General features: G+C 47.0%; 1 protein-coding gene across 2 annotated transcripts in view; it reads left to right on the forward strand.

Moving 5' to 3' along the window:
• Positions 1–8,375: 8,375 nt before the first annotated feature.
• LARP4 (La ribonucleoprotein 4) overlaps positions 8,376–26,288 on the forward strand; it is a 41,555-nt gene continuing 23,642 nt past the window's right edge. The window contains exons 1-4 of one of the 2 annotated variants that reach the window (XM_040425897.1): positions 8,376–8,602; positions 20,719–20,863; positions 21,682–21,846; positions 25,467–25,554. In XM_040425897.1, coding sequence (XP_040281831.1) covers positions 8,585–8,602; positions 20,719–20,863; positions 21,682–21,846; positions 25,467–25,554 — 416 coding nt within the window. In that variant the 5' untranslated portion in view covers positions 8,376–8,584. The remainder of the gene's footprint in view (positions 8,603–20,718; positions 20,864–21,681; positions 21,847–25,466; positions 25,555–26,288) is intronic. The other variant, XM_040425898.1, reaches the window with a different exon arrangement.

The following is a 26,288-nucleotide window of genomic DNA, read 5'->3' on the forward strand; positions in this document are numbered from 1 at the left end:
TTATGTGCCTTTTCACAGCAGTTATGCTAGATTATGTGCCTCTCGCAGTAGATATGCCAAGATTTGTGCCCCCTTACGGTAGTTATACCAGATTATGTGCCCCCTCACAGTAGTTATGCCAGATCATGTGCCCACTCACAGTAGTTATGTCAGATTATGTGCCCCCCTCACAGTAATTATGCCAGATTATGTGCCTTTTCACAGCAGTTATGCTAGATTATGTGCCTCTCGCAGTAGATATGCCAAGATTTGTGCCCCCTTACGGTAGTTATACCAGATTATGTGCCCCCTCACAGTAGTTATGCCAGATCATGTGCCCACTCACAGTAGTTATGCCAGATCATGTGCCTCTTCTCAGTAGTTATGCAAAGATATGTAAATTACTGTCGTATGAATGAGGCTTTAGTCAGTTTCTTTCCATGTAACTAAATAAACTTGGATCTCACTTAACACCACCTTTGTTAAGCCCAGTTCACACTATTGGTCAAAATAATCCCACTGATTTAGAGCTCATGCACACGGCCGTAGCCGTTTTTGCGCTCCGCAAATTTCAGATATGCAAAACACGGATACATGCCGGATGCATTCCTTATTTCACAGAACATCCGGCCCTCTATAGAACTGTCATATCGTTGTCCATAATATGGACAAGAACAGGACATTTTCTATTTTTTTGCGGGTGCCCGTTTGAAGTTGATGGGTTTGCCTCCGACCCACAAAAAATGTGGATCGGATGCGGAAAAAAACAACGCCATGTGCATGAACCCTCACAATGTGGTCCTTCAGGTTCCATCGTAGTCCTGTCATTTTGACATTTGCATGCTGCAATCGTCTTCCCATCAAATCTGGCAAGGCAGGCACCAAATAATGTCTCTTAGGCCCCATTCACACGTCCGCAATTACGGACCCATTCCTTTCTATGGGGCAGCACGATGTGCTGCCCATATAGGGAATTGCGGACCCGCACTTCCGGGTCTGCAATGCCATTCCCGAAAAAAATAGAACATGTCCTATTAGTGCCGGCGATGTGCGGTCCGCAAAATGCGGAACGCACATTGCCAGTGTCCGTGTTTTGCGGATCTGCAAAACACGTTGCGGTTGTGTGAATGGAGCCTTAAGCAGTCTGAGCAGAGCCTTAGCTACAGCCAAGAGCTATGTGAAGTGTGGCTCTTTAATTTGATAGACTGCTTCCTGCAATTGAACTCTGATCTACTGTTAAAAAAGAAAAATGCTGTATGACGGCGCCTGCACTGACACTATGGTGCCTCTGTGAAACACGATATGCTTGCACCTGCTTGGTTTTTAACCCCCCCAACACTGATCCATACAGAATCTATGCAAAAAAGTTTCTAGAAAAAAATTTGATGCACAACAGCCTATTGTCAGTGCTACTGCTCCACTACTTTTATTAGGAACATTACTCATTGAACAACTACTACTTACTGCACTCCCTTCCTCTCCGTGCTCTGTGTGCTGCTGCATGGCTGCTTCTAATTGCTAACCAACTTTTGCGATTAGTCCAGACACACCTGCAAGTTCAATGCGAGAAACTCACTACGTATGGTGGCCTGAGTTCCCGTTCTGATCTCCGCTCCTCCGCTGACAGGATCCCACAGCATTATAATGATTTAGGCCCCTTTCACATGAGCGACTATTCCACGCAGGTGCAATGCGTGATGCGAACGCACGGAATCCGGACCTATTCATTTTAATGGGTCTGTGTACATGAGCGTTGGTTTTCACGTATCACTTATGCGTTGAGTGAAAATCGCAGCATGTTCTATATTCTGCAATTTTCACGCAACGCTGGCCCCATAGAAGTGAATGGGGCTGAGTGAAAATCACATCGCATCACATCTGCAAGCAAGTGCGGATGTGATGCGTTTTTCACGGATGATTGCTAAGAAATGTTGCTTGTAAACATTCAGTTTTTTTATCACGCGCGAGCATTAAATCGCATTGCACCCGCGCGATAAAAACTGAACGCAATCATAACTGAATGGACTTGCTTGCGAAATCGCACAGTTTTCACTGAACGCATCCGCAATGCATCCGTACCTAATCCGGACACGCTCGTCTGTAAGGCTGTGTGTCCCTGGTGAGACCTAGAATGTTTTGTAGTACACTGACAGAATTATGTTAGTGTAAGGCCTCATTCACACATCCGTGATGTAATCCACGATAAGATAGTCAGTGATTCATCTGTGAAGATGTCCGTGAAGGATCTGCGTTTGTCTGTTTTTTGCTCTCTGTGTTTCAGATACTGTACAGTTCAAAACTAATTTTCATTGCATCTCCTACTAATGGACCATGAAACACAGATGGCATCTGACCATAAACTATATTGGGTGTGATGGACATAAAAGAGCATGCTTCCGTGCTAAAACACGGATGTGTGACTACACACATTAAAATGAATGGGTATGTGTGCTGCCCGTAGAGAACTTGAACAGCACATGTCCGTGAATCATGTGCGAATAAGGCCTAATTCAATAGATTCCAGGCCTCACAGGGGCACACAACTATATAAATCATTATAAGGGCTCATTCACATGGCCGTAGCTGTTTATGCAGTCCGCAAAACATGGATGGCGGCTGTGTGTGTTCCGCATTTTGCGGAATGGAATGTCCTGCACTCTGTGGAACTGCCCAATCCTTGTCCAAAAAATGAACATTAGGACGTTTTATTTTTCTGTGGGGCCATGGGCGAATGGGTCTGCACCTGACCCGCAAAAAATGTGGATCGGATGTGGACAAAAAAATACTTGGTAATAGGAGCGGAGGTCATAACGGGAACTCACACTGTCACACACGAGTTTCTCGCATTGAACTCATTCGCGTGTATCTGGCGCATGTTGTGGCTGTGCTGCGGTTTTAGTGCAGCAAAAAAAAAAAAAATTGCACAAAAAAGCGCATGTGGTTTTTGCAACAACAAACCTGCATTTATGTTGTATTTTCTTCCAGCAAAGGAAAAACACAACTGAATAACATTAGTTACAAAATAGTGACATTAATTTAACTGAGGGCTCTTTCACACCTGCGTTCTTGTCTTCCGGCATAGAGTTCCGTCGTCGGGGGCTCTATGCCGGAAGAATCCTGATCAGGATTATCCTAATGCATTCTGAATGGAGAGAAATCCGTTCAGGATGCATCAGGATGTCTTCAGTTCCGGAACGGAACGTTTTTGGCCGGAGAAAATACCGCAGCATGCTGCGCTTTTTGCTCCGGCCAAAAATCCGGAACACTTGCCGCAATGCCGGATCCGGAATTAATGCCCATTGAAAGGCATTGATCCGGATCCAGCCTTAAGCTAAACATCGTTTCGGCGCATTGCCGGACCCGACGTTTAGCTTTTTCAGAGTGGTTACCATGGCTGCCGGGACGCTAAAGTCCTGTTTGCCATGGTAAAGTGTAGTGGGGAGCGGGGGAGCAGCATACTTACCGTCCGTGCGGCTCCCGGGGCGCTTCAGAGTGACGTCAGGGCGCCCCAAGCGCATGGATCACGTGATCGCATGGACACGTCATCCATACGCATGGGGCGCTCTGACGTCATTCTGGAGCGCCCCGGGAGCCGCACGGACTGTAAGTATACCGCTCCCCCGCTCCCCACTACTACTATGGCAACCAGGACTTTAATAGCGTCCTGGGTGCCATAGTAACACTGAAAGCATTTTGAAGACGGTTCCGTCTTCAAATGCTTTCAGTACACTTGCGTTTTTCCGGATCCGGAGTGTAATTCCGGCAAGTGGAGTACATGCCGGATCCGGACAACGCAAGTGTGAAAGAGCCCTAAAAGGCGCCATTACTGGAGTGTTTTACCCCCATTCCTTACCAGGTCAATTTTTCAGTTTTCGCAATGAGTCTATCGAACTGCAAAGAACTAATTTCTGAGCCATCCTACATGTATTTTATATTATTTCTCACGGGACACTTACACCTTTCTTTTGTGCCGTTAGGTGACAGATATAATATTTACAATATATTTAATGAAAAACTGTGCAAATTAGGAGAAAAATTTATATTTTTCCTGTCAATTTTTTTCTGTTACCAAAAGGTTTCAAGACAAAGTATTTCTAAATTTAAGAAAGGAACAAAAATGTGTATACGTTTGTATATTTTACACAAGTATCTATACTACTGCTAAAACTAATAAATATAATTTTTATTTTTTTTATGAACTAAAAGGGGGGATATGATTTTTTTAAATTTTACTTTTCATTATTTATTTATTTTATGAAAAAGTGAATTCATTCACAGCCTGTCGGCTCACAGTTCATTTACAGCCAGCCGGAGGAGTTCGCATCAGGGCTCATGCACACGAACGTTTGCCAGCTGTGCCCATGTTGCGGCCCGCAATATACGGACACCGGCCGTGTGCACACAGTGTCACAGATGCAGATCCATTCACTGCCCTGCTCCCTGGCACCCACGTCCCCCTGATCCCTGCACATGCGGATCAAAACATCTGGCGATGGGGAGCAGCCAATAGCGGACTGTGACCGGCCTCCCTAGCATTACGAGTGACGCTGGTCACAGTCGCGGCCACAACTCGTTTGCTTTTTAACAAGTGCTCAGTAACAGATCTCAGTTACAAGTCAGTAGGGAATTATTAAAGGGAGTCCGTCAGCAGTTTTATGCGGCTGTAACCGAGCAAAACGATGGGTTACTTTGCTACAATCAGTATTAGGCGGCCTGCACACGAGAGAGGGTGAAATCCACAAAAACTTCTGTGTGAATTTATGTGCGTATCCGCAATTTCTAAGGCTACTTTCACACTAGCGTTCGGGTGTCCGCTCGTGCGCTCCGTTTGAAGGGGCTCACGAGCGGCCCCGAACGCATCCGTCCGGCCCTAATGCATTCTCAGTGGAGGCGGATCCACTGAGAATGCATCCGCCTGCCAGCGTTCAGCCTCCGCTCCGCGAGCGGACACCTGAACGCTGCTTGCAGCGTTCGGGTGTCCGCCTGGCCGTGCGGAGGCGAGCGGATCCGTCCACACTTACAATGTAAGTCAATGGGGACGGATCCGCTTGAAGATGACACTATATGGCTCAATCTTCAAGCGGATCCGTTCCCCATTGACTTTCAATGTAAAGTCTGAACGGATCCGCTCGGGCTACTTTCAGACTTAGAAAATTTTCTAAGTAATAATGCAGACGGATCCGTTCTGAACGGATGCGAACGTCTGCATTATCGGAGCGGATCCGTCTGATGAAACATCAGACGGATCCGCTCCGAACGCTAGTGTGAAAGTAGCCTAACAGAGTTTTTTGGTGTGGATTTGATGCAAACTGCAGATCTCATCCTTCATTGGAAATGGGTAAAATCTGCACCTAAAACCGGAAATATAGTTGGTATGCTGCAGATTTGGAAATCGGCAGGGCAGGTCAATACCCACATGTAAACAATCTGCAGTGTACATGAGATTTCTGTAGACTCCTACACTTTGCTGGTACTGTACTGTGCTCCATTTTTTGCCACATGGGAATCCACGAGGAAGAACTGCTTGTATTCTACTGCGCATGCAGGTGGCCTTCAGCAGCTGCAGCTTGTGGTGCACACGGTGGAATCCCCACATCACTCCATAGTGTGTGCAGTGTACTCCTAGTCAATGGGAATCAGGTGTGGAGAAAGTGCAGGCCACTCTATTTGCCACACCTGCCCACACTGTAACACCACCAAAGGCTGGTGACAACAGTGGCAGATGCATAGTGCTCTCCTTGACTTCTCCAACATCGTTGGCGGACATTGTTTCTGTTTCGTCAGTGAACAGCGCTGAGCCCACTGGTCCCTCATCCAGTGTAGATGCTCCCTTGCCAATGCAAGACAATGAAGCCTGTGGTCGGAACCCTTGCAGGTCGTCTAGCACACAGATGTAAATGGTTTTTAATGGTCTGATGTGACACTTAGGTGCCTGGAGTTGTGAGGCATTCATCACCCGGTTCCGCAGGGCATTTTTCATAATGAAGCGGCCATCAGTGTGGGTTGTGGCCAGAGGACGTCCACTTCTATGCCTTTCTGTGACTCTCCTAGTCTCATGCTCTGTGACAATCTAAGCTTAGTGGCCACTTCCGTCTGACAACATCCTGGTTGGAGCCTCGCAATGGCGAGGTACTGTTGATCAATTGTTAGGTGTTGTCTTGGTCTCATTATGTCAAAATGTGAACAGCATGATGAGGAGGACTGTTTAAATACCAATTCTGATTGAACCAGGAAATCTATTGGGCGATTCATGGATCAAACACCTGTTGTGAATTTTGCTGTTAAGCTCCTTGTTAGGCCTCTTTCACACTTGCGTTGTGGGGATCCGGCATGCACTTCCGTTGCCGGAGGTGCCTGCCGGATCCGTAACAACGCAAGTGAACTGAAAGCATTTGAAGACGGAACCGTCTTCCAAATGCTTTCAGTGTTACTATGGCACCCAGGACGCTATTAAAGTCCTGGTTGCCATAGTAGGAGCGGGGAGCGGTATACTTACAGTCCGTGCGGCTCCCCGGGCGCTCCAGAATGACGTCAGAGCGCCCCATGCGCATGGATGACGTGATCCATGTGATCACGTGATCCATGCGCTTGGGGCGCCCTGACGTCACTCTGGAGCGCCCGGGGAGCCGCACGGACGGTAAGTACACTGCTCCCCCGCTCCCCGCTACACTTACCATGGCTGTCAGGACTTTAGCGTCCCGGCAGCCATGGTAACTATTCAGAAAAAGCTAAACGTCGGGTCCGGCAATGCGCCGAAACGACGTTTAGCTTAAGGCCGGATCCGGATCAATGCCTTTCAATGGGCATTGATCCCGGATCCGGCCTTGCGGCAAGTCTTCAGGATTTTTGGCCGGAGCAAAAAGCGCAGCATGCTGCGGTATTTTCTCCGGCCAAAAAACGTTCCGTACCGGAACTGAAGACATCCTGATGCATCCTGAACGGATTACTCTCCATTCAGAATGCATTAGGATAATCCTGATCAGTATTCTTCCGGCATAGAGCCCCGACGACGGAACTCTATGCCGGAAGACAATAACGCAAGTGTGAAAGAGCCCTTAGAGAACAGCAAGTTGTGCACAAAGTACTGAAACACTGAGCAGTTGGATATGTGCATTCAAAGGTTTAGAGAACGTCACATTAAGTTCACTTGTAAAGATTAGAGTGCATTTCAGGTTCATCCTGAAATTTCACCCACAAGCCAAATATCCCTAACTTTTTGTGAGTAGTGTCCACATCACTGAAAAAACAATAAAGTTTTAATATATACAAATGAGCCCATAGAGACAACGTAGGCGTTGCTGTAACACCTAGAGGCTCTGCTCTCTCTGCACCTGCAGTGCTCTCTGCATGTTGACTGACAGGACCAGGCAGTGCAAACATCATCATGCTTGGCCCTGACTGCTCCTAAAGTCAAAGTGCAAAGAGAGTTGCAGTGAGAGTAGAGCCTCTAGGTGTAACAGCAACGCCCCATTGCTCCTAGAGGCTCCTTTGCATATAATAAAACATTTCTCAGCAATGTGGGCACATATGAACATGGGACCAACACAGATGCCTTCAGCTGCCAAGTGCACATGTAACAGGTCAGCCAGTGTCATAGGTACAATACTGCTGACAGATGCCTAATTCTTACTGATCCATCCTCACAGTAGTGCCATGGCCTTCTCACAGCTTCCTGCAGACCAGTGACATCACGACTATAGGTCACGTTGTCTGAGGTCAGCTCACCCCTATTGAAGCGAAGGGGTTGAACTGTGATACCAAGCACGGCCGCTATACAATGGAAGACGATGCAGCACTCGCTAGAATACAATGGTCGCCTCACTCGGCAGACCCCCGCGGATCACAGACCGGGGACCTGTCCTAACCCCATCCAGGTGACACACTCCCTCCATGGTATGCTGTTTTATCCCCAGTGTTTTTAAATAGACTTCTCTATAATAAATAAAGTTTTTATAAAAAAAAAAAATAATAGCGTAAAGACCCAGGGCCAAAGAACGCACGGTACGCACCACACGTCCAATATGTCCAGAGGGACCGGCATTTGATAAAAGTCCACCCTGTGCAGGGCTGACAGCCTTTCTGTGGGACAATTCTGACCCATGAAGTTAAGAACAGAACACATGCTTAAAAAAAACAAAAAACGGCAAACACTTCATGGGGTTTCTGATAACTCCGCCCTCCCGCGCGTGCGCCGAGTGTTCATAAGGCTCCGCCCCTGCCCTCCTCCTCCCCAGTCTGCCTGTTGCCCTGCGGTAAAATGGCGGCTGCCGGCATGACCTGCAAGGGACGCTGCTGTGTCGCACGTGTTATCATGGCGCCAGGTGCTGACCTCTGACCCACGGAAGCAGTTGCTGGGTGCGCATGCGTTGCAGTGTCTAATGGGAGGCGAGGGCGGCGGAAGAGGCCGGGCTCTAGCGCCGCAGCTCGGGGAGGGTGTGGGGGCTTGGCCTGTGTGACAAGCAGTGCGGGCCCGCCGCTGTCACTCACTCGTCCTTCCTTCCTCTCCCGCACTAATCCTTGTGTCTCTCTCTCCTGCCCCGTGTCCCCCCCCGGCCCCCTCCCCCCGAGTGCCTGCGCCCCGGGTCCCGCTCCGTGCCGTGATAGGATGCTCTTGTTCGTGGAGGTGAGAGTCGGGGAAGTGAGGGTGGGGAGCGAGAGAGCAGGGGCAGCAGGCCGCCATGTGACCGAGGCCGGGCTGACACAGCAATCCTCCGCGGGCCCGGCCGCTGCAGCTGGGCGCTCACGAGGAGGGAGTGCAGCGCCGGACTCCACGCCGAGTAGTTGGGGGAGCGGCCCTTCCAGTTGGACTTCTGGCCGGCGAGGGGCCCGGTGGGGGAGGGGGTGGCTGAAAGACGCTGCGGTGACCTTTTGTCACGGCCGCCGCCGCTGCTGCACAGCCAAGGTGACATGGAGCCACGACCCTGACCACCCGGCTGTGCGGACGGCTCCGCCATATGGGAGGTGCCCGGGGCCCATGCTGGTGCCCGGCAGCGTGTACCTGCCACGACTCCCATCGTGGGGCGATCAGCTGTGGTACCGGCGCCATGCCGCCCGGCTCCTGTAACTAGGTCATTATGTGCAATCACCGGGAGCAGCTGGCGCGGGTTAACCCTTCAGCGCCCTGTCTGCACAGTTACATATGGTGCCGGATTAGGGGGGGGGGTTGTGCTTTTAACGCCTGGGTTATAAATAAGCAGCCCCCCCCCCCGCACACGTGATGAGCAACAAGTCGCCAGTGCTGGCTGACCCCACTTCCTGCTGTGGCCAAGGACGTTACCGGGGCCGCTTATCTTCCATTTTGTTTGGAAAGCTTTGACTTTTCTCCATGTTGGCGGCAGTTTACCCCCAGGGACTAAAGTTAACCCCTGAGGGTGAGTTAGGTGCAGTGTTCTCTTTTCTGAGGCAGGAAAAGCTGGGTGACCACCAGCAAGCGAGCCTGACGTTATTGCTTCTCCATATGGCTGTCTAGGTCGATAGCGGCCGCCATATTTGTTGTCACCCAGCTTTCCCAGAGCTAAAAAGTGCTGAGTGAGGACGGCTCAAGGACGTGCGCTCTTATTGTGACTGTCTGGGGACAGACGCTCCTGTCCTGTCTGTGTCGTCACCTGGATCAGTTTAACTTGCCTATTAATTGTATCTGTAGTTATATTCGGCTGTTACAAAACTGATCCGCCATTGTGACTGTGGTCCGTAGAGTCCGTATATGTAAGTCTTTCCAAGGCCTCGTTCACACAGGACTTTCTCGCCATGTGTATGATTCTTGTCGGTTTTACATCCTAGTCTCATACAAGATGTGCACAGGCGCCTGCACAGGATTACAGCATATATCCGTTTTTAATGACGCAATTCGGAGCAGCTGCCTGAGTCTGATGACACTAGTAGGCATGACAGGCTTCAGGCCTGCTCTTGTGGCAGAATCATTAACCTCTTCATTCAGGTTTTTTGTTTTTTTCAAGGCAGGTATCCATATCTCATTTCTTTTCCCTTTGGCACAAGGTAGTGTCTGATTTTTGGGGGGGCCATGGTCCCAGTTTGCATGTCCGCCGCTCCTCTCAGCTCTATGGGACGGGCAGAGTACAAGCTCCAACAGCCCCATAGAACTGAATGGAGCGGCCTGGCGCCTACTTGATGGGGAAGATCGGGCCCCGACGATCTGATGAGTTGTCTCCATGGGACAACCCCTTTCATTACACCTTAGGTTTGAGATGCCATCGTTCGTTCTCTGCCTATGTGAAAACAGAGCTCCTGCAGTCACACTTGCTTTTCTGGACGGGCCAGGTTTTTCCGTAGACTAGAATAGACCTGAGAGCTTTGTAGTCGTTGGTGGCAGTCAGACCAAGACTGACGGTGCCTTATGGAATATGCTATCGATGCAAATGTCAGTGGTTGGAAACTGAGTGTAGTCATGATAATGATCGAAGCACCAGACCCATATGTAATACAGTTGTGGGACTAATTTGGAAAAGCAAGATTAAGGCTTGGCTATGCCATCAGTTTACGATCAGTGGGGTGTCTTACCCCTGGTACCTCCATACAGATGAAGGCTCTGGTGCACCAAGGGGCAAATGCCTGACCCTCTGTATGCTGGAGCCCTCGTTTGTATTAAGAATTTTTTGTCAGGAACTTCTTGACAATTTTCATAGGATAGGCATTGTTTTAATCAGCAGAATCAACCCTTACCTGCTCCTATCTGCAGATCAGGTTACCCAAAGCAAAGAAGAGCACACCACGCATGCGCAGTGTGCTCTGTTCACTTCTATGGGCGTTCTGGGCTACTATCAGAAGTGAATGGACAGCACACCACGCATGCGCAGTGTGCTCTGTTCACTTCTATGGGCGTTCTGGGCTACTATCAGAAGTGAATGGCAGCACACCACGCATGCGCAGTGTGCTCTGTTCACTTCTATGGGCGTTCTGGGCTACTATCAGAAGTGAATGGACAGCACACCACGCATGCGCAGTGTGCTCTGTTCACTTCTATGGGCGTTCTGGGCTACTATCAGAAGTGAATGGACAGCACACCACGCATGCCTGCCCATCTCTCCATACACCTCTATGGGACTGCCAGAAATAGCTGAGCCCGACTGTCAGAACTCCCATAGAAGTGAATAGACTGTGGCCACGCTTCACCCTCCTTTACTTTAAGGGGGGGCCGTTCTGGAGATAGGTGGGGGTCCCAGTACCTAAATGATATTGGTAGCATATCGCTAGGTGGTGAGACAACCCCTCTTAAAGAATTATGCAATGAGGAACATGTTCTTCAGCATTGCACTTCAAGGCATTGATGCACAGATATATCAGCAGTGAAGCCAAAATTTGGTGTGGTCAGATTGAAGTCTTGGCATCAGTGGCAGTTTGCTCGGAGGACGCTTACCCATGGTGTTCCTTCAGATCAGTCTCTTGGGAGTGATGGTCAGGTGCCGGACCCCCTCTGCTGCCCTATTGCCTTTGGTGCATTGTGTACTTGTGCTCCCTGTTCACGTGAGCCGCGCTCTGCGCCATGTTACCGTAGACTGAGATTATCGGCCAATTATCGGGACGTTTGGGGGCAGCTGTACATTGGACCGAGTGGTCGTCAAGGTTAATGACACATCCTTCCCTGCCAAACATTGTGTAATGTGATCACTTGGACAGAGGCCAAATGTTATCATTGCTAGCCAAATAACTGCAAGCGTCGCGGCCTCTGTCCTCCTGCCAAAAAGCCCTCGCAGGGGGAGCAGAAAGTGTGGTGAGCTGGACTGACGGCCATGTGAGGGGCGCATCCTGCCAGTCTCATCTGTGAGACTGCTCTACTGCTCCAGTCAAGGTGGCGATACTAATCTACAGAGGGGCCGTGAGGGTTTATTTAATAGTCACTTTTATAATTTAATTACAATCCAAATAGTTAACGATCAGCCTTGGGCAATCCTGTAAACTGTGAGCATTGTGGATAGAAACCAGCAATTAAGAGAAGGATCTGAATAGAATTGCTATAGTGTGAAACCAGAAAGATTAACCCTGACCGGCCATAGTAGATCATGCAATATTTAGTGATGTCACTTTTATTACTGAGCTGTCACTCGGCAGCCCTTTCTCAGCTCGACCGGCTTCTGGAAATTGTCCAATAACCAATGTGGTGGCCGTTAAAGCTTTCTCAGACCTTCAGTGATAAATGTCTAAATCCTAAGTAGTGTTTCTCCAATAAGGTCACGGAAAGTTGGGCTCAACAACAGAGAGGGGTGTATAATGCAATAGGTTGTCACCCAGCTTTTCCGTAAGTGGAAATGTGTCCATGAAGACAACCACTTGGAGAGTTGTAACCTCAGGGTGTGGTGTAACAGTGGCGGGTTGTACCGGAAAAAGGGTATTCCTTTTTGTTCACAAGAGGTGCCACCATGAATGGAGAGATGGCCGCCCATGAACATCTCTCTTCGTTCACTTCATTGGGACATAGCTGAGCACATTTACCCCTGTGGTTATTCCATGTCCAGATGGGAATTGCCCATATTTATAGGAAGCGGAGTTGCACTACCAGATACAGCCAATAGACAGGTGTGGCGCTGTTTTTGGAAGAAAGCCGATATGTTTTTCTAACCCTGGACAAGCCTTTAAGCCTCTTTGGCATAGCTGGTGATGACTGTTAATTCAGTCCAGTAGATCCTGCCAGGTCTTGTGCCAGAATGCCAGTGCATCAAGGGTGGAAAAAGTCAAGTCCTTTAATTCAGCACCTTTATGGGCTGGAAATCCATATAATCCAATGTGGATTAATAGTCGTCCCAAATAGATTAAAGGGCATTAACCTGCACCACAGGTCTTCAGGTCAAGCATCTACTCATGACTTCACCACCATCTTTACACAGGGTGCCAATACTTGACGGGTGGGGGGTTTATCGAGCCCTGTATGCCAGAATTCTGGCTTCAAAAATTGTAAAATAGTGTAATTTAGCAGCATTTTACATCACTCAGGCAGAGTTCACATTTTTTTTTTTTTCCGTTCATCTGATCTGTCAGAGTAACAGAAATATAGAAAACAAAAAAACTGATCCTGTTAGTCAGTGATGCACATCTGTTTGAGCCGTTTCCATCAGAGATCTGTCATTTGGGGGGGGGGGGGGGGGGATGTACTTCAGGCAGAATGGAAATGGCTCAAATGGATGCCTAATGTGCATAACTGATGCTTGGGGTTAGGGATGAGCGAATCTGAAACGTCTGAAGTCGATTCGCATAAAACTTCGTTACAATACTCGCTCTGTACAGTATTAGAATGATTGGCTCCAATGAGCCGAAGTTATTACTTCACGAAGTCTCGCAAGGCAAAAATTAATTTAAGTTCCGTAAAAAGTTTTTACAGTAGAAGTTAGGCTACTTTCACACTGGCGTTTCTGGGTCTGCTTGTGAGATCTGTTTCAGGGCTCTCACAAGCGGCCCAAAACGGATCAGTTCAGCTCCAGTGCATTCTGAATGGATAAGGATCCGTTCTGCCTCCATTCCGCTCTGGAGGCGGACACCAAAACGCTGCTTGCACTGTTTTGATATGTCCGCCTGGCGATGTGGAGCCAAACGGAACCGTCCTGACTTACAACGTAAGTTAATGGGGACAGATCCGTTTTCACTGACACAATATGGTGCAATTGAAAACAGATCAGTTAGCCTTTTTTTTTTTTTTTTAAAGAATAATGCAAACGGATCCGTTCTGAACGGTTACAAGCGTTTGCATTATCTGTACGGATCCGTCTGTGCAGATACAAGACTGATTCGCACTGAATGCAGGTGTGAAAGTAGCCTTAAATTTTAAGTTACTAACTGAAGTCTCGCGAGACTTCTCAAAGTAATAAGTTTGGCTCATCGGACAATACATTCGCACCGTGCAGTATTTTAATCGCTCATCCCTACTCAGGATCTGTGTGTTTGGTTTTTTTACAGGATCCATATTTTTTTCTGTTCTTTTGACAGATCAGAAGAACAAAAAAATAATCGGTGATGTGAACTCGCCCTCACTCCAGTTTTGTAAAGTCGGTGTGATTAGCCTCTTGAGCTGATTTAAGCCAGGTTTATTATCTGAGAATTTGTAAAGGGTAATAAAAATTGTCGCAGCTTTACTTCAGTGATGAGGTGGTGTAGAAAGTGTAGTAACATCTCAAGACATAAGTGTTAGACTTAAGGATGCACCAGCAGAGGTTGCATTAATGCCTGTACAAGCGTCAGACACTTGTACAGGCAATTTTAATTTAAAGGGGTTGTCCCGGTTCAGAGCTAAACCCGGACATACCTATATTTTCACTCAGGCAGCCCCCCTGATGTTGCCATCAGAGCGTGCTCCCTTGCCCTGCGCTAGATCGTGCAGGGCAAGGGCTCTTTGGTTTACAATAACACACTGCCAAGTGGAGGCTTCCGCCCGGCAGTGTGTTCGGTGACGTCACCGGCTCTGATGGGCGTGCTTTAGCGCTGCCCTAGCCGTTTTACTGGCTAGGGCAGCGCTAAAGCCCGCCCATGAGTGCCGGTGATGTCACAGGCTTCCTGGCAGCCCCATGGAACTCCTGAAAATGCCTTTGCGATTTAGTGTAGGAGAGCATCAGAGCATGAACTGGTCCAATGCTCAAGTCAGGGGCTACCTGGGTGAAAATGGAGGTATGTCCGGGTTCAGCTCTGAACCTGGACAACCCCTTTGAAGGAAGTCTCATGTGTGTTTTTACACATGACTTTCTTTGTGTTGGAGTGCCACATTAACACAGCATGTGAGATCCGTTTAGTCCCCTCTGCCTACTCCATTAATTCTGCCGTGGGTGACAGGGACTGAACTGACCTGTGCACTGGATCACCGCACAAGCCCAGCACTAACTGAAGACTGGTTCCTACGGTAACAGCAGGCATAACTCCAATGCCGCAGTCAATAACTGCCGCAGCTTTTAGGCAGGTGGAGGGAGAGGACTCCTGCCACCATCAGCCATGGTAGCCAGGGGCCCAACAGAGGCCCCTAGGGCTGCCATTTCTGAATGTCTATTAGACTGTGCAGCAGACACAGCCTAATAGACTGCCTGTCACTGTTGCAGTGATTGGCACACCTTGTATACCAATGCATTATAGCCTATGTATTCTAAAAGCTCTGCTCCCTAGTTAGTAAGTTAAAAAGAAAAAAGTTTATTGAAAAAAATATTACTTTTTTTTTTCCCATAGTTTTTTTTATTTTTATTTTTTTTAAATGGTCAACACACACATGATATCACCTTGTGTGTGGGAACCCGTATATTAAAAATGTTACTTAAACCACCTCTTAAACAACGTACAAAAAACAAACATAATATGGATTTTTTTCTCCTATTCACCCCACCCCAAAAATAAGTGTTAAGTCCCATGTTCCCCCCCCCCCCCCAAAAATGGTACCAGTGAAAACCACATCTCGCCCCAAACACATTGCAAAAATGAGTTCTGGTTATTTAAATGTGGCGACATAACGAGCCGCGCTATTACTGTGCAAAAGTAGTAAAAAAAATAAACCCCAAACTACACATGTGGCATGGCCATAATCGTAACTGACCCATTGGATAAGGCCTCATGCACACGACAGTGGTCCGTGTCCGATTTTGCTTCAGTTGTGTTTCCTTGTGTCTTCCTTTTTTTTTTTTTGTCTGACGGGGAGAAAAAGGAAGGTTAATAAAGTGTAATTTTATTGCACCAAAGTCTTGTAGAAAAAAAACGGACACGGCTGACATACCAGTTGTGCATCTGTTGTGTTTTTTAAAAAAAAATTATGACGGACCCACAGACAAGAATAGGACAGGTTATATTTTTTTGACGGACTGGGATCACGGACGTGGAGAAAAACGGAGGACTGTCAGTTTTTTTTCACAGCTCCATAGAAATGAATGGGACCTCTGCTAAACTGAAAAATGAGGAACAGATGCAGACAACGGTCGTGTGCATGAGGCCTGACAGTAACACTAGTTACGTTGTAAATTTAAAGTGCAGAAAACAGTGGTGGAACTGCGCCACTTCCAGTTTTGGCTCACTCATCAATGGAAATCACTGACCAAATGTGAACTAAGACTTAGTAAAGAGTGCGCTGGAGTAAGATCCACCAAATGTATTACGAAGCACAGGCCTCAATGGACTTCAGCAGAAAATCTTGTGTTGGTTGCTGGGTTTGTGTTGATTGTGAACGGGGTTATCCAATGTCTAAAACATGGGTGGCTGTTTCAGACCAGGGTCAGTAGGTATTTATTGCACTTGCACTTTACTAGTGTTTTGTTCCTCCCTTACCTCTTCGCGGTCTCCGCTGGTTGTGGGCGGCATCCAGGCTTACACTCCATTAAATGTTTGGAGTGTTGGTGTATGCATGCTCTGGATGCCTTTATTGCTACATGTGCCCCACCTAGCTGATACCGCGCCATTGTATACGGGGGGATACTAGTCCCTTTTTGGTTTGGAGCGTACTCTGTTTTTATACATTTATTGTAACATCGATCTGTTCCCAGTATGTACTGTCTTTTGTATATGTTTTTTAACTGATATACCATCCATCATGTTGGATATCTAATAAAGAATAATTAATTAGAATTACTCTGTGTGGTTGCTCTTTGAGCTGTGTAGGTGATAATGTCTAAAACATGCCCCCCAGCCACCAATGCCCGGACCCCTGATATAGATTATACTTACCCCACTCCCCTGCACCTGCATTGCTCCTGATCCCCGCACAGCGAGCCTCCCTAGCGTCACCCGCGGTACTAGGGAGGCTTTTCCTTGTCAGGGCCTGCTATTTGCTGATTCCCACGTTTTCATCCGCACAACAGGTAGATGCAGCGGCCCGAAGGGACCTGAGTGCTGAGGAGCGGGGTACGTATAATCTATAATCTATATGAGGGGCCCAGGCATTGGGGGTGGAAGCTGTGGATAACCCCTTTAAGTTTATATTCCACATTCAGATTATTGTGCGGTCATTGCTAACAACGCTTCCCTGCCGACAATCGTCTGTGCTATCCGCCTGTGTAATAGTGCCCTTACTTGTGTTTCCCTCGGTCCAACCTGTTTGTCCACATCCGTTCGCATGTCATTACTACTGAAGTGTTTGCCTTGTGCCTGTTACTTGTCACACAATGGGAGCAATGTGCCAGTGTTTGGGAGTGTATGCTGCTAATGTACCTGGAAACCGTGACGTCACCGCGCTGGAGGCCTCTTATGACCGCTGTAAGAGTAGATTGCAGGGTATCTGTTTGGATGCCTTTATTAAGCCATTGCTTTGGTAGCCTGCTTGGAAAGGGTTTAGTCTTTTCACGGACTCTCCTTTAAAGGGCTTCTGTCACCCCACTAAAGTCGTTTTTCTTTTTTTTTTTTTTTGGGCTAGTTAAATTACGTATATTGCGATATATGAAAATATAATGGGCTTACTTTGATTCAGCAGTTTCTTCTAAAAACGAAGTTTTATAATATGTAAATCTGGTCTCTACCAGCAAGTAGGGCGTTTACTTGCTGGTAGCAGCTGCAGAAAACCGCCCCCTCGTCGTGTTGATTGACAGGGCCAGCCGGGATCTCCTCCTCTGGCCAGCCCTGTCGGCATTTCAAAAATCGCGTGCATGTGTTCATTCTGCGCAGGCGCTCTGAGATGAGGAGGCTCGCCTCCTCAGAACTCCCTCAGTGCGCCTGCGCCGATGACATCACCGAAATAGAAGTCATCGGCGCAGGCGCACTGAGGGAGTGCTGAGGAGGCGAGCCTCCTCATCTCAGAGCGCCTGCGCCGAATGAACACAGGCGCGCAAATTTTGAAATGCCGACAGGGCTGGATGGAGGCGGAGATCCCGGCTGGCCCTGTCAATTAACACGACGAGGGGGCGGTTTTCTGCAGCTGCTACCAGCAAGTAGACGCCCTACTTGCTGGTAGAGACCTAATTTACATATTATAAAACTTCGTTTTTAGAAGAAACTGCTGAATCACAGTAAGACCATTATATTTTCATATATCGCAATATAAGTAATTTAACTAGCCCAAAAAAAAGACTTTAGTGGGGTGACAGAAGCCCTTTAAAAGGGGATATTCCCATATGATAAACTGGTAGCGCTAGGATATGCCATCAGTGTGATCATGGCGGTCTGATGACTGGGCCCACCCATGCAGCTCCTTTTGTCCCCTCAACCATTTTTTCCCCCTGCCCAGCTGTGCCCGACCCCACAGTGGTTATTTAAGTAGTTGGGGTCCGTTGCACTTCTGCTGTAAAGCTACCTGGTCGGGGGCACCGTTGTAAAGGGAACTTAGAAGAGCACGAAGCATAATATGCTTTATGGGAATCTGCAGTTCTGTATCCCTGCGTTATTAAAGTGGTTGTGCAGTGCAAATATATTGATCTATCCTCAGGATAGGCCATCAAGATTAGATCTGTGGGGGTCTGACTCCTTTAACCCCTGGTGTTCAGGTGTTTGAAGGGGTAAAATGAAGTCCACCAATTTAGGCTACTTTCACACTGGTGTTTTGGTTTCTGTTTGTCAGATCCGTTCAGGGCTCTCACAAACGGTCCAAAACGGATCAGTTTTGCCCTAATGCATTCTGAATGGAAAAGGATCCGCTCAGAATGCATCAGTTCAGTCTCCATTCCACTTTGGAGGCGGACACCAAAACGGATCCGTCCTGACACGCAATGTAAGTCAATTGGGACGGATCCGTTTTCACTGACGCAATCTGGCACAATAGAAATTGGATCCGTCCTCCATTGACTTTCAATGGTGTTCAAGACGGATCCGTCTTGGCTATGTTAAAGATTATCCGTTCTGAGCAGATGCAGACGGTTGTATTATCTGAACTGATCCGTCTGTGCAGATCCATGACTGATCCGCACCAAACGTGAGTGTGAAAGTAGCCTTAGAATTTTTTAGCCATAAATTTTCATGTATGTTTAACAAAATGATAAAGAATAGGACATGTTATATTATTTAATTTTTTTTGCGGGGCCATCGAACGGAGTAACGGATGTGGACAGCACTGAGTGCTGTCCACATCTTTTGTAGCCCTATTGAAGTTAATGGGTCCACACCCGAGCCGCAAAAACTGCAATTCGGAAGCGGACCAGAACTACGGTCGTGTGCATGAGGCCTAAACCTGATGAAGGAGACTTTATCTCAGAAACGCGTTTTCTCCTTGCAATGAAAGAACCTTTTATCGCTTTACAAGTTGGTCTTGGTGGGTTTGTATCAGTGAGAGTACAGAGCTGAGTGGCACTGCCACGTGTCTTCATCCGCACAATGTCTGTCACACCGTGTCAAAATAGAAACGGTAATGGTGGTGCTCGGCCAGTAAAAAGTATCAGTACAATACATAATTGGTCAGTGGCCAGATAAAGCGCTAGTCCAGCGCGAAAAGGCTGTCGCTGCTACACCCGCTGTGATAACTGCATGTATGCTCCAACCCTACTATTTTACTCATGGAGGAAAAAAGGGAGTACGTTTTTTCTACAGTGGTGAGTGCCGCCGCCTTTCCTTTCTACTGCTGAACTTGGTCGGTTTGTGCCTGGCAGTTCATCCTCTTCAGCCATGTGACACGTGACCGCTTCATTCACTTCTAAGATGATATTTTTTTTTTTTTTATAAAATGGGGGGGGTGTCTCCACTACCTTGCTATGCCTCCTTCAGTCATCTAGAACCGTAGGAAGTTCTTCAGTTTTGCAATGTTCTATAGGCACTGTTGTAAAGGTACTCTGAATGTGTGTACTGCAGGACCAGACTCGGTTTATTGTATTTTCCAGTGTATCAGTAATACTTGGAGATCAGGTTACTTCAGTGGACAGAGATAATCCAGGATATCCTCTGCTTTCCAAACGTCAGCTAATTTGTTACTCTAAGTGTATCGCATTGTTCTGCGATCTTGTGTTACTGACATGGTGGTGACCTGAAAAACATTGAAGGGGGTTTCCTGTCTTGTGCATGACACCCTGGCCATCTGCAGTGTTTCCCTTATTCAAGTTATGGGGCCGGCTGTAGTTCCCTGCAAGGCCAGATGGCAAGCAACACCGCTGTGCAGGGAGTACTTTCTAGGGTAAGGGTATGCAGTGCTCGGGGGTCAGACTCCACCGGTCATAAGGTGATAGGCCCTAGCGATATACCATACTTTTAAAAGATGGGGAAAATCTTGTAAGGGCTTTTCTTTTATTTTTATGAAATGCATGTATTTCAGCTACAGACTGGGCTATCTGGGAGGTTCAAATGGTCTGGTGTCAGCCCAGCACCAAGTTCAAAGATATATCAATCCTTTATTGGAACATGATGAAAATCTACTGTAATCCAAGGTGCATAAGGAAACTTGTTTCCAGCACCTTCATCGGGATCAATCTGAGAGCTTGTCTGCTGGATTTTACACTGAACTGGACTGAGCAGCCTGCAATATATGAGAATGCGCGCAGGCTGCAGAAGACAAATGGTGCAAAGTTGTTTCAAAGTCTGTAAGGAATTATTTTTAGCCAAGCATTCATGCATTTCAGCAAAATAATGCCACATAGGTGTCCATAACCATTCATTGTCATTTGGAAGCAATTGTGGTTGATAGATTAAGTTCCACTGTACTGTTATTTAGAAATGGTAAATTTAGAGGATTAGTCACATTAAAAACTATATATCCGTCTGCTCAGCTTTTCCTGCTCTATCATGCTGCCTGCAGATTGCATTTCATGGTGACAGGTCCTCTCTAAATTTAGTTGAAGTGTGTTGAACTACGAACTAGCTTCTTTTGTATTATAACTGCAAATCTGATGTATTTGTATAAACGTATTGGCTTATTCTAATTAGGTGGCGTCCAAAGGAGCTGGTTTAAATCCTAATGCAAAAGTATGGCAGGAAATCCCTCAAGGAAACACTGAAGTTTCTGAGACAGTCAATGGCACAGATGAGTCTTGGGATGAAGCAGTGGCCACAGCAGAACTACACACAGAAGGTTGGTCATCATGGTTTGTGTTCATCCAGACTTACTCAGATGCCCACTGCAACGCAATTGTACGTCGTGTGCTGTAAATGTAAGAAGTGAGCTCACAAGCTGAGCCTGCACCATTCGTGGTGGGTGCCGGCTGTGTAATACAGCTGTCACCTGGCCGCGATGACTGGGATCGAAGATGACTCTGATCCTGGACAATTAACTCCTCAGAAGCCACAGTCAATCTCCGATAGAAGTCCCTGTGGCGGATTCATGGAGCTCAGATTGATTTCTGTGGAGGTCTGGGGTCTTGTGAAGGACCTCAGGCCTGCCATAAGAAATTGCCTGCTGCATGGCTAGACAGGCAGACAGTGAAAATACCATAGACTGTAATAGTATTCTATTACAGTCTATGGTACAAGCAATCAGAGGATCACCTATTCAAGCCTCTTAAAAGGGATATGCCCACCTTGGACATTGGGGGCATATCTCTAGGATATGGCCCCAATGTTTGATGGGTACGGGCCTGCAGAGTGCCAGTGGGTGCACCGCACATGCGCGGCTGCTCTCCGTTGTTTTTTGTCGGACTGCTCAAACTAGCCACCCTTTTAGCACAATTTACCTACTTTTCAAGAAGGGGAGAATTAAGGAGGGACGTAGGTATAGAACAGGTATGGTCAGCCAACGCTAAAAAGCTTTGGGACGTTTGAACCACAACCTATCCATCACCAATCAATTCTATTTTTATTTTTTTTCTGGTAGTTTGAAAGAAATACCAGCTTTGGAACTTTATGTTCTAATAAAACCTTTTGTAATTTTTTTATTTTTTTTTCCCCCCGCAGGCAATCTAGAAAGTCTAAGTGAAACTTGTCAACCCCTAGAAGTAATGTATTCCCCCTCTTGTGAAGCGAATAGGAATGGCCTTCAGTTAGAGGAAGCAGCAGCAGCAAATGGAATGGACCTATTAGTTCAAGACGAACTTGGATACCAAATGTTCGAGGTTTCAGGTAAACCCACAATCTCCCCATTACATCAAGAATTAATATGGGCCAAAATGGAGCTTTCCTTTTTGTCCTAATTTATAAGCCCTCATCTGAATTGGGCATGTCATGGATCAGGCATGCTCAACCTGCAGCCCTCCAGCTGTTGCAAAACTACAACTCCCAGCATGCCCGTACAGCTATCAGCCTAAAGCAGGGAATTGTGGGAGTTGTAGTTTTACAACAGCTGCAGGGCCGCAGGTTGAGCATGCCCGTCATAGATGATTTTTATTTTTTTCTTCCTTGATTTGTTAGTTCTGAAAGTGTGAAATGTATGTACTTCCTTATTTAAAAAAAATAAAAAGCAACATTGCTGTTATGCTGAGAACCTCCAGATCCTTCCTTCCACCAGAAAACTTGTCTTATTTTGCTTTTCGCCTGTTGCTGTGAAATGAGTACTCCAACTTTATATAAATTAGGGGTGCACCGAAATTTCGGCAGCCGAAAATATCGGCCGAAAATGCACCTAATCCACTTCGGCCGATATTGTTACATATCGGCCGAAAATATGGGGTGTGGGATTTGTCACCCACCATCTGCGGGCGGGCGCCGGGCGGGCGGTTTACTTTGTCACTGCATCTTAATTTTACCTTACAATCGTGAGGCTCCAGTAACTAACAACTCTGCAGGCAGAGCGGAGGCCGGCGTAACGTCACTTACTCACGTGACGCGCCTGCTCCGCCTCCTTCATTCATAAAGTGGGCGGAGCAGGTGCGTCACGTGAGTAAGTGACGTTACGCCGCCCTCCGCTCTGCCTGCAGAGTTGTTAGTTACTGGAGCCTCACGATTGTAAGGTAAAATAAAGATGCAGTGAGTGATGCTGTGAGCAGCAGGGCCGGGGCTGTTATGGGTAGGGGGATCGGCCTATGGCACTGCTATGGGGAGGGGGGATCTGTGCACTGTTATGGGGAAAGGGATCTGTGCACTGTTATGGGGAAAGGGATCTGTGCACTGTTATGGGGAAAGGGATCTGTGCACTGTTATGGGGAAAGGGATCTGTGCACTGTTATGCCCATAACAGTGCACATATCCCCCCCTCCATAACAGAGCCACCCACAGATCCCCCTCTCCATAACAGCGCCACCCACAGATCCCCCTCTCCATAACAGTGCACAGATCCCCCTCTCCATAACAGCGCCACCCACAGATCCCCCTCTCCATAACAGCGCCACCCACAGATCCCCCTCTCCATAACAGCGCCACCCACAGATCCCCCTCTCCATAACAGTGCACAGATCCCCCTCTCCATAACAGCGCCACCCACAGATCCCCCTCTCCATAACAGCGCCACCCACAGATCCCCCTTTCCATAACAGCGCCACCCACAGATCCCCCTCTCCATAACAGCGCCACCCACAGATCCCCCTCTCCATAACAATGCCACCCACAGATCCCCCTCTCCATAACAGCGCCACCCACAGATCCCCCTCTCCATAACAGCGCCACCCACAGATCCCCCTCTCCATAACAGCGCCACCCACAGATCCCCCTCTCCATAACAGCGCCACCCACAGATCCCCCTCTCCATAACAGCGCCACCCACAGATCCCCCTCTCCATAACAGCGCCACCCACAGATCCCCCTCTCCATAACAGAGCCACCCACAGATCCCCCTCTCCATAACAGCGCCACCCACAGATCCCCCTCTCCATAGCGCCACCCACAGATCCCCCTCTCCATAACAGCGCCACCCACAGATCCCCCTCTCCATAACAGCGCCACCCACAGATGAATTTCATTCATGAAAAAGAATTATTAATAAAATCATTAAAAAAAAAGTATTTTAAAAGTATTTGGGCAAAAAGGCGGTTTCGGTTTTCGGTCAAGGGCATCCTGAATTTTCGGTTTCGGTTTCGGACCAGAATTTTCATTTCGGTGCACCCCTAATATAAATAGTTAACCATTTTATCCCCCTAACCATCTCATTAACCTTGCTGCAGCCATTTTTTATTTATTTTTTATTTCGTGTTTGTTTTTACTGTTATCCAAGAGCCATAACTTTTTTTTTTTTTTCTTTATTCACGTAATCCTTCTTTTTTTTTTTTGTGTAGGACAAGCTGTACTTTTTAATGGCACCATTTAATATTCCATACAATATATTGGGAATCTAGAGAAATTAATGGGGTGGATGTATAAAAAACAGGAATGCGCCATTCTTACAAGTTTGTTTCTGCTGTGTACAGTAAAAATGACTTATTACGGCATTTAGTAAGATTAGGCAATACCAAATGTATGTACTTTGCTTAATTAAAGACGTTGTGCCACTTATAACACTTATCCCCTATCTACTTGATGGGGAATAAGAGCGCTGTCACACATTAAGACTTTTTGATGCAGTTTTTGAAGCCAAAATCAGGCGTGGGTCATAAAAGGAGGGGAAGTATTAAATACAGAACTTTTTTTTTTTTTTTTTTTTACCTACTCCTGGTTTTGGCATTGAAAACTGCATAAAAAAATAATGAATGTGTCTGCACCCTAAGGGCTCTTTCACACGAGCGTGACGAATTGGTTCAGGATGAGTTCAGTGAAACTCGCACCATTTTGCAAGCAAGTTCAGTCAGTTTTGTCTGCAATTGCGTTCAGTTTTTTCCACGCGGGTGCAATGCTTTTTTTGGCACGCGATAAAAAACTGAAGGTTTACAAACCACATCTCTTAGCAACCATCAGTGAAAAACTTATTGCATCCGCAAGCAAGTGCGAATGCAATGCGTTTTTCACTGAACCCCCATTCACTTCTATGGGGCCAGGGCTGTGTGAAAAACACACAATATAGAACATGCTGCGTTTTTCACACAACGCAGAACTGATGCATGAAGAAAACGCTCATGTACACAGACCCATTGAAAAAAATGGGTCAGGATTCCGTGCGGGTGCTATGCGTTCATTGCACCCGCGCAGGAAACTCGCTCGCGGGAAAGTGGCTTAAGTGTTTTGATCAGGATCCGACAACGAAGGCCTTCAGGGATCACAAAAATAGTTGTACGTAAGTGCTACTGAAATGCCCTTTGAGAACGGAGTGGCGGTCCTCTCTATTCACTTCTGTGGACCTGCTGCAAGTGCTGTCCCATAGATGTGAATGGAATGGAGGAGTCATTCTCATTGTCCAGTTCAACAGCACTTACAAATCCTCATGATCACGGGGGGGCGGCAGTCGGACTGCCAACAATCAAACACTTGTTCCCCATCCTGCGTATAGGGGATAAGTGTTACTAGTGGCACTAATTTAACTACAAAATATAATAATAAGGCAGATTTTTCACAGTTGAGTTGCATGCACAGAATTCACAGGAGCAGACTTGAGTTTCTGGTGTAAGTTATAGTAAAACTGGCGGTCTATGCTAAGCCCTGCCCCCTTCCACAAAACCCTCTAAAATGGCGCAAATATAGCTTGCGCTGTAATTTGCAACTTAATGCCACATAGTGGCATAAAAACATTGATGTCCTCCATAGTTTTTATAGTGGCAGCGAAATGGATGAGATTTTAAATCTCCTGCACACGCTGTGGGGTGTCTGTAATGAAATCTGCACATAGCTTGTAGCGCAGTACGGTTTTTAAAAAATTGACTTTTTAACTTTTCTTCATGAAGGTGAAAGCACTTCAACTGTTCCACAGGCTGTTTCTGCCGAAGATCTGAAAGAATGTCTTAAGAAACAATTAGAATTTTGCTTTTCAAGGTAAGTAGAACTAGGCTGAGTAATGTTTTGTATTAACCTATTAAAGAGTAACTAAACTTTTGTCTTTGGTAAAATTCTCCTAATGACCTAATAATACTTTTTGAAATGTACTTTAATGCGTTTTTAATTGAGATCCCCTCCTAAAGTGAGCCTAAAATCCACTCTTCTGTACACCACTGACTCTTTAGTGGAGTATGGGCAGGAGCGCACATTGCTGCTTCTGCCCCCCTGGAGGCTTACTAAATGCTGGCATAGCACATGGATACCCTGTAACCATGTACTATGCCAGGATTAGCTGAGCAGAGAAGGCTCCTGCCTGTTCCTGCTTCGCTAAGAGTCCTGCATGGTTGCTCTTGGCTTAGCAAAGCAGGCAGGAGCCTGCTCCGCTCAGCTAATCCTGGCATAATATGTGGTTACAGGGTACCAATGTGCTATGCCAGCATTTTGTAAGCCTCCGGGGGGCACCGGCAGGAGCAGCAATATGCACTCCTGCCTGTTCTGTGTGCCCCATTTATAAAGTGCATAGTCCGTACATCGCTGACAAGTCAGTGGTGTGGAGAAAAGTGGATTTTAAGCGCAAAGGGAAAGGTGCTCTTTGGGGAGGGGGGGGGATATCTCTATTAAAAAATGCATTAAAGTACATTACAAAAAGTATTGGACATTTTACAAAAAAGTTAAACGTTTAGCTACGTTAGTGGAAGGTGCAAGAAATTGTTTATTTTATGTTCTAAATG

The sequence above is a fragment of the Bufo bufo genome, chromosome 3 (assembly GCF_905171765.1).
Source record: "Bufo bufo chromosome 3, aBufBuf1.1, whole genome shotgun sequence".
NCBI lineage: Eukaryota > Metazoa > Chordata > Amphibia > Anura > Bufonidae > Bufo > Bufo bufo.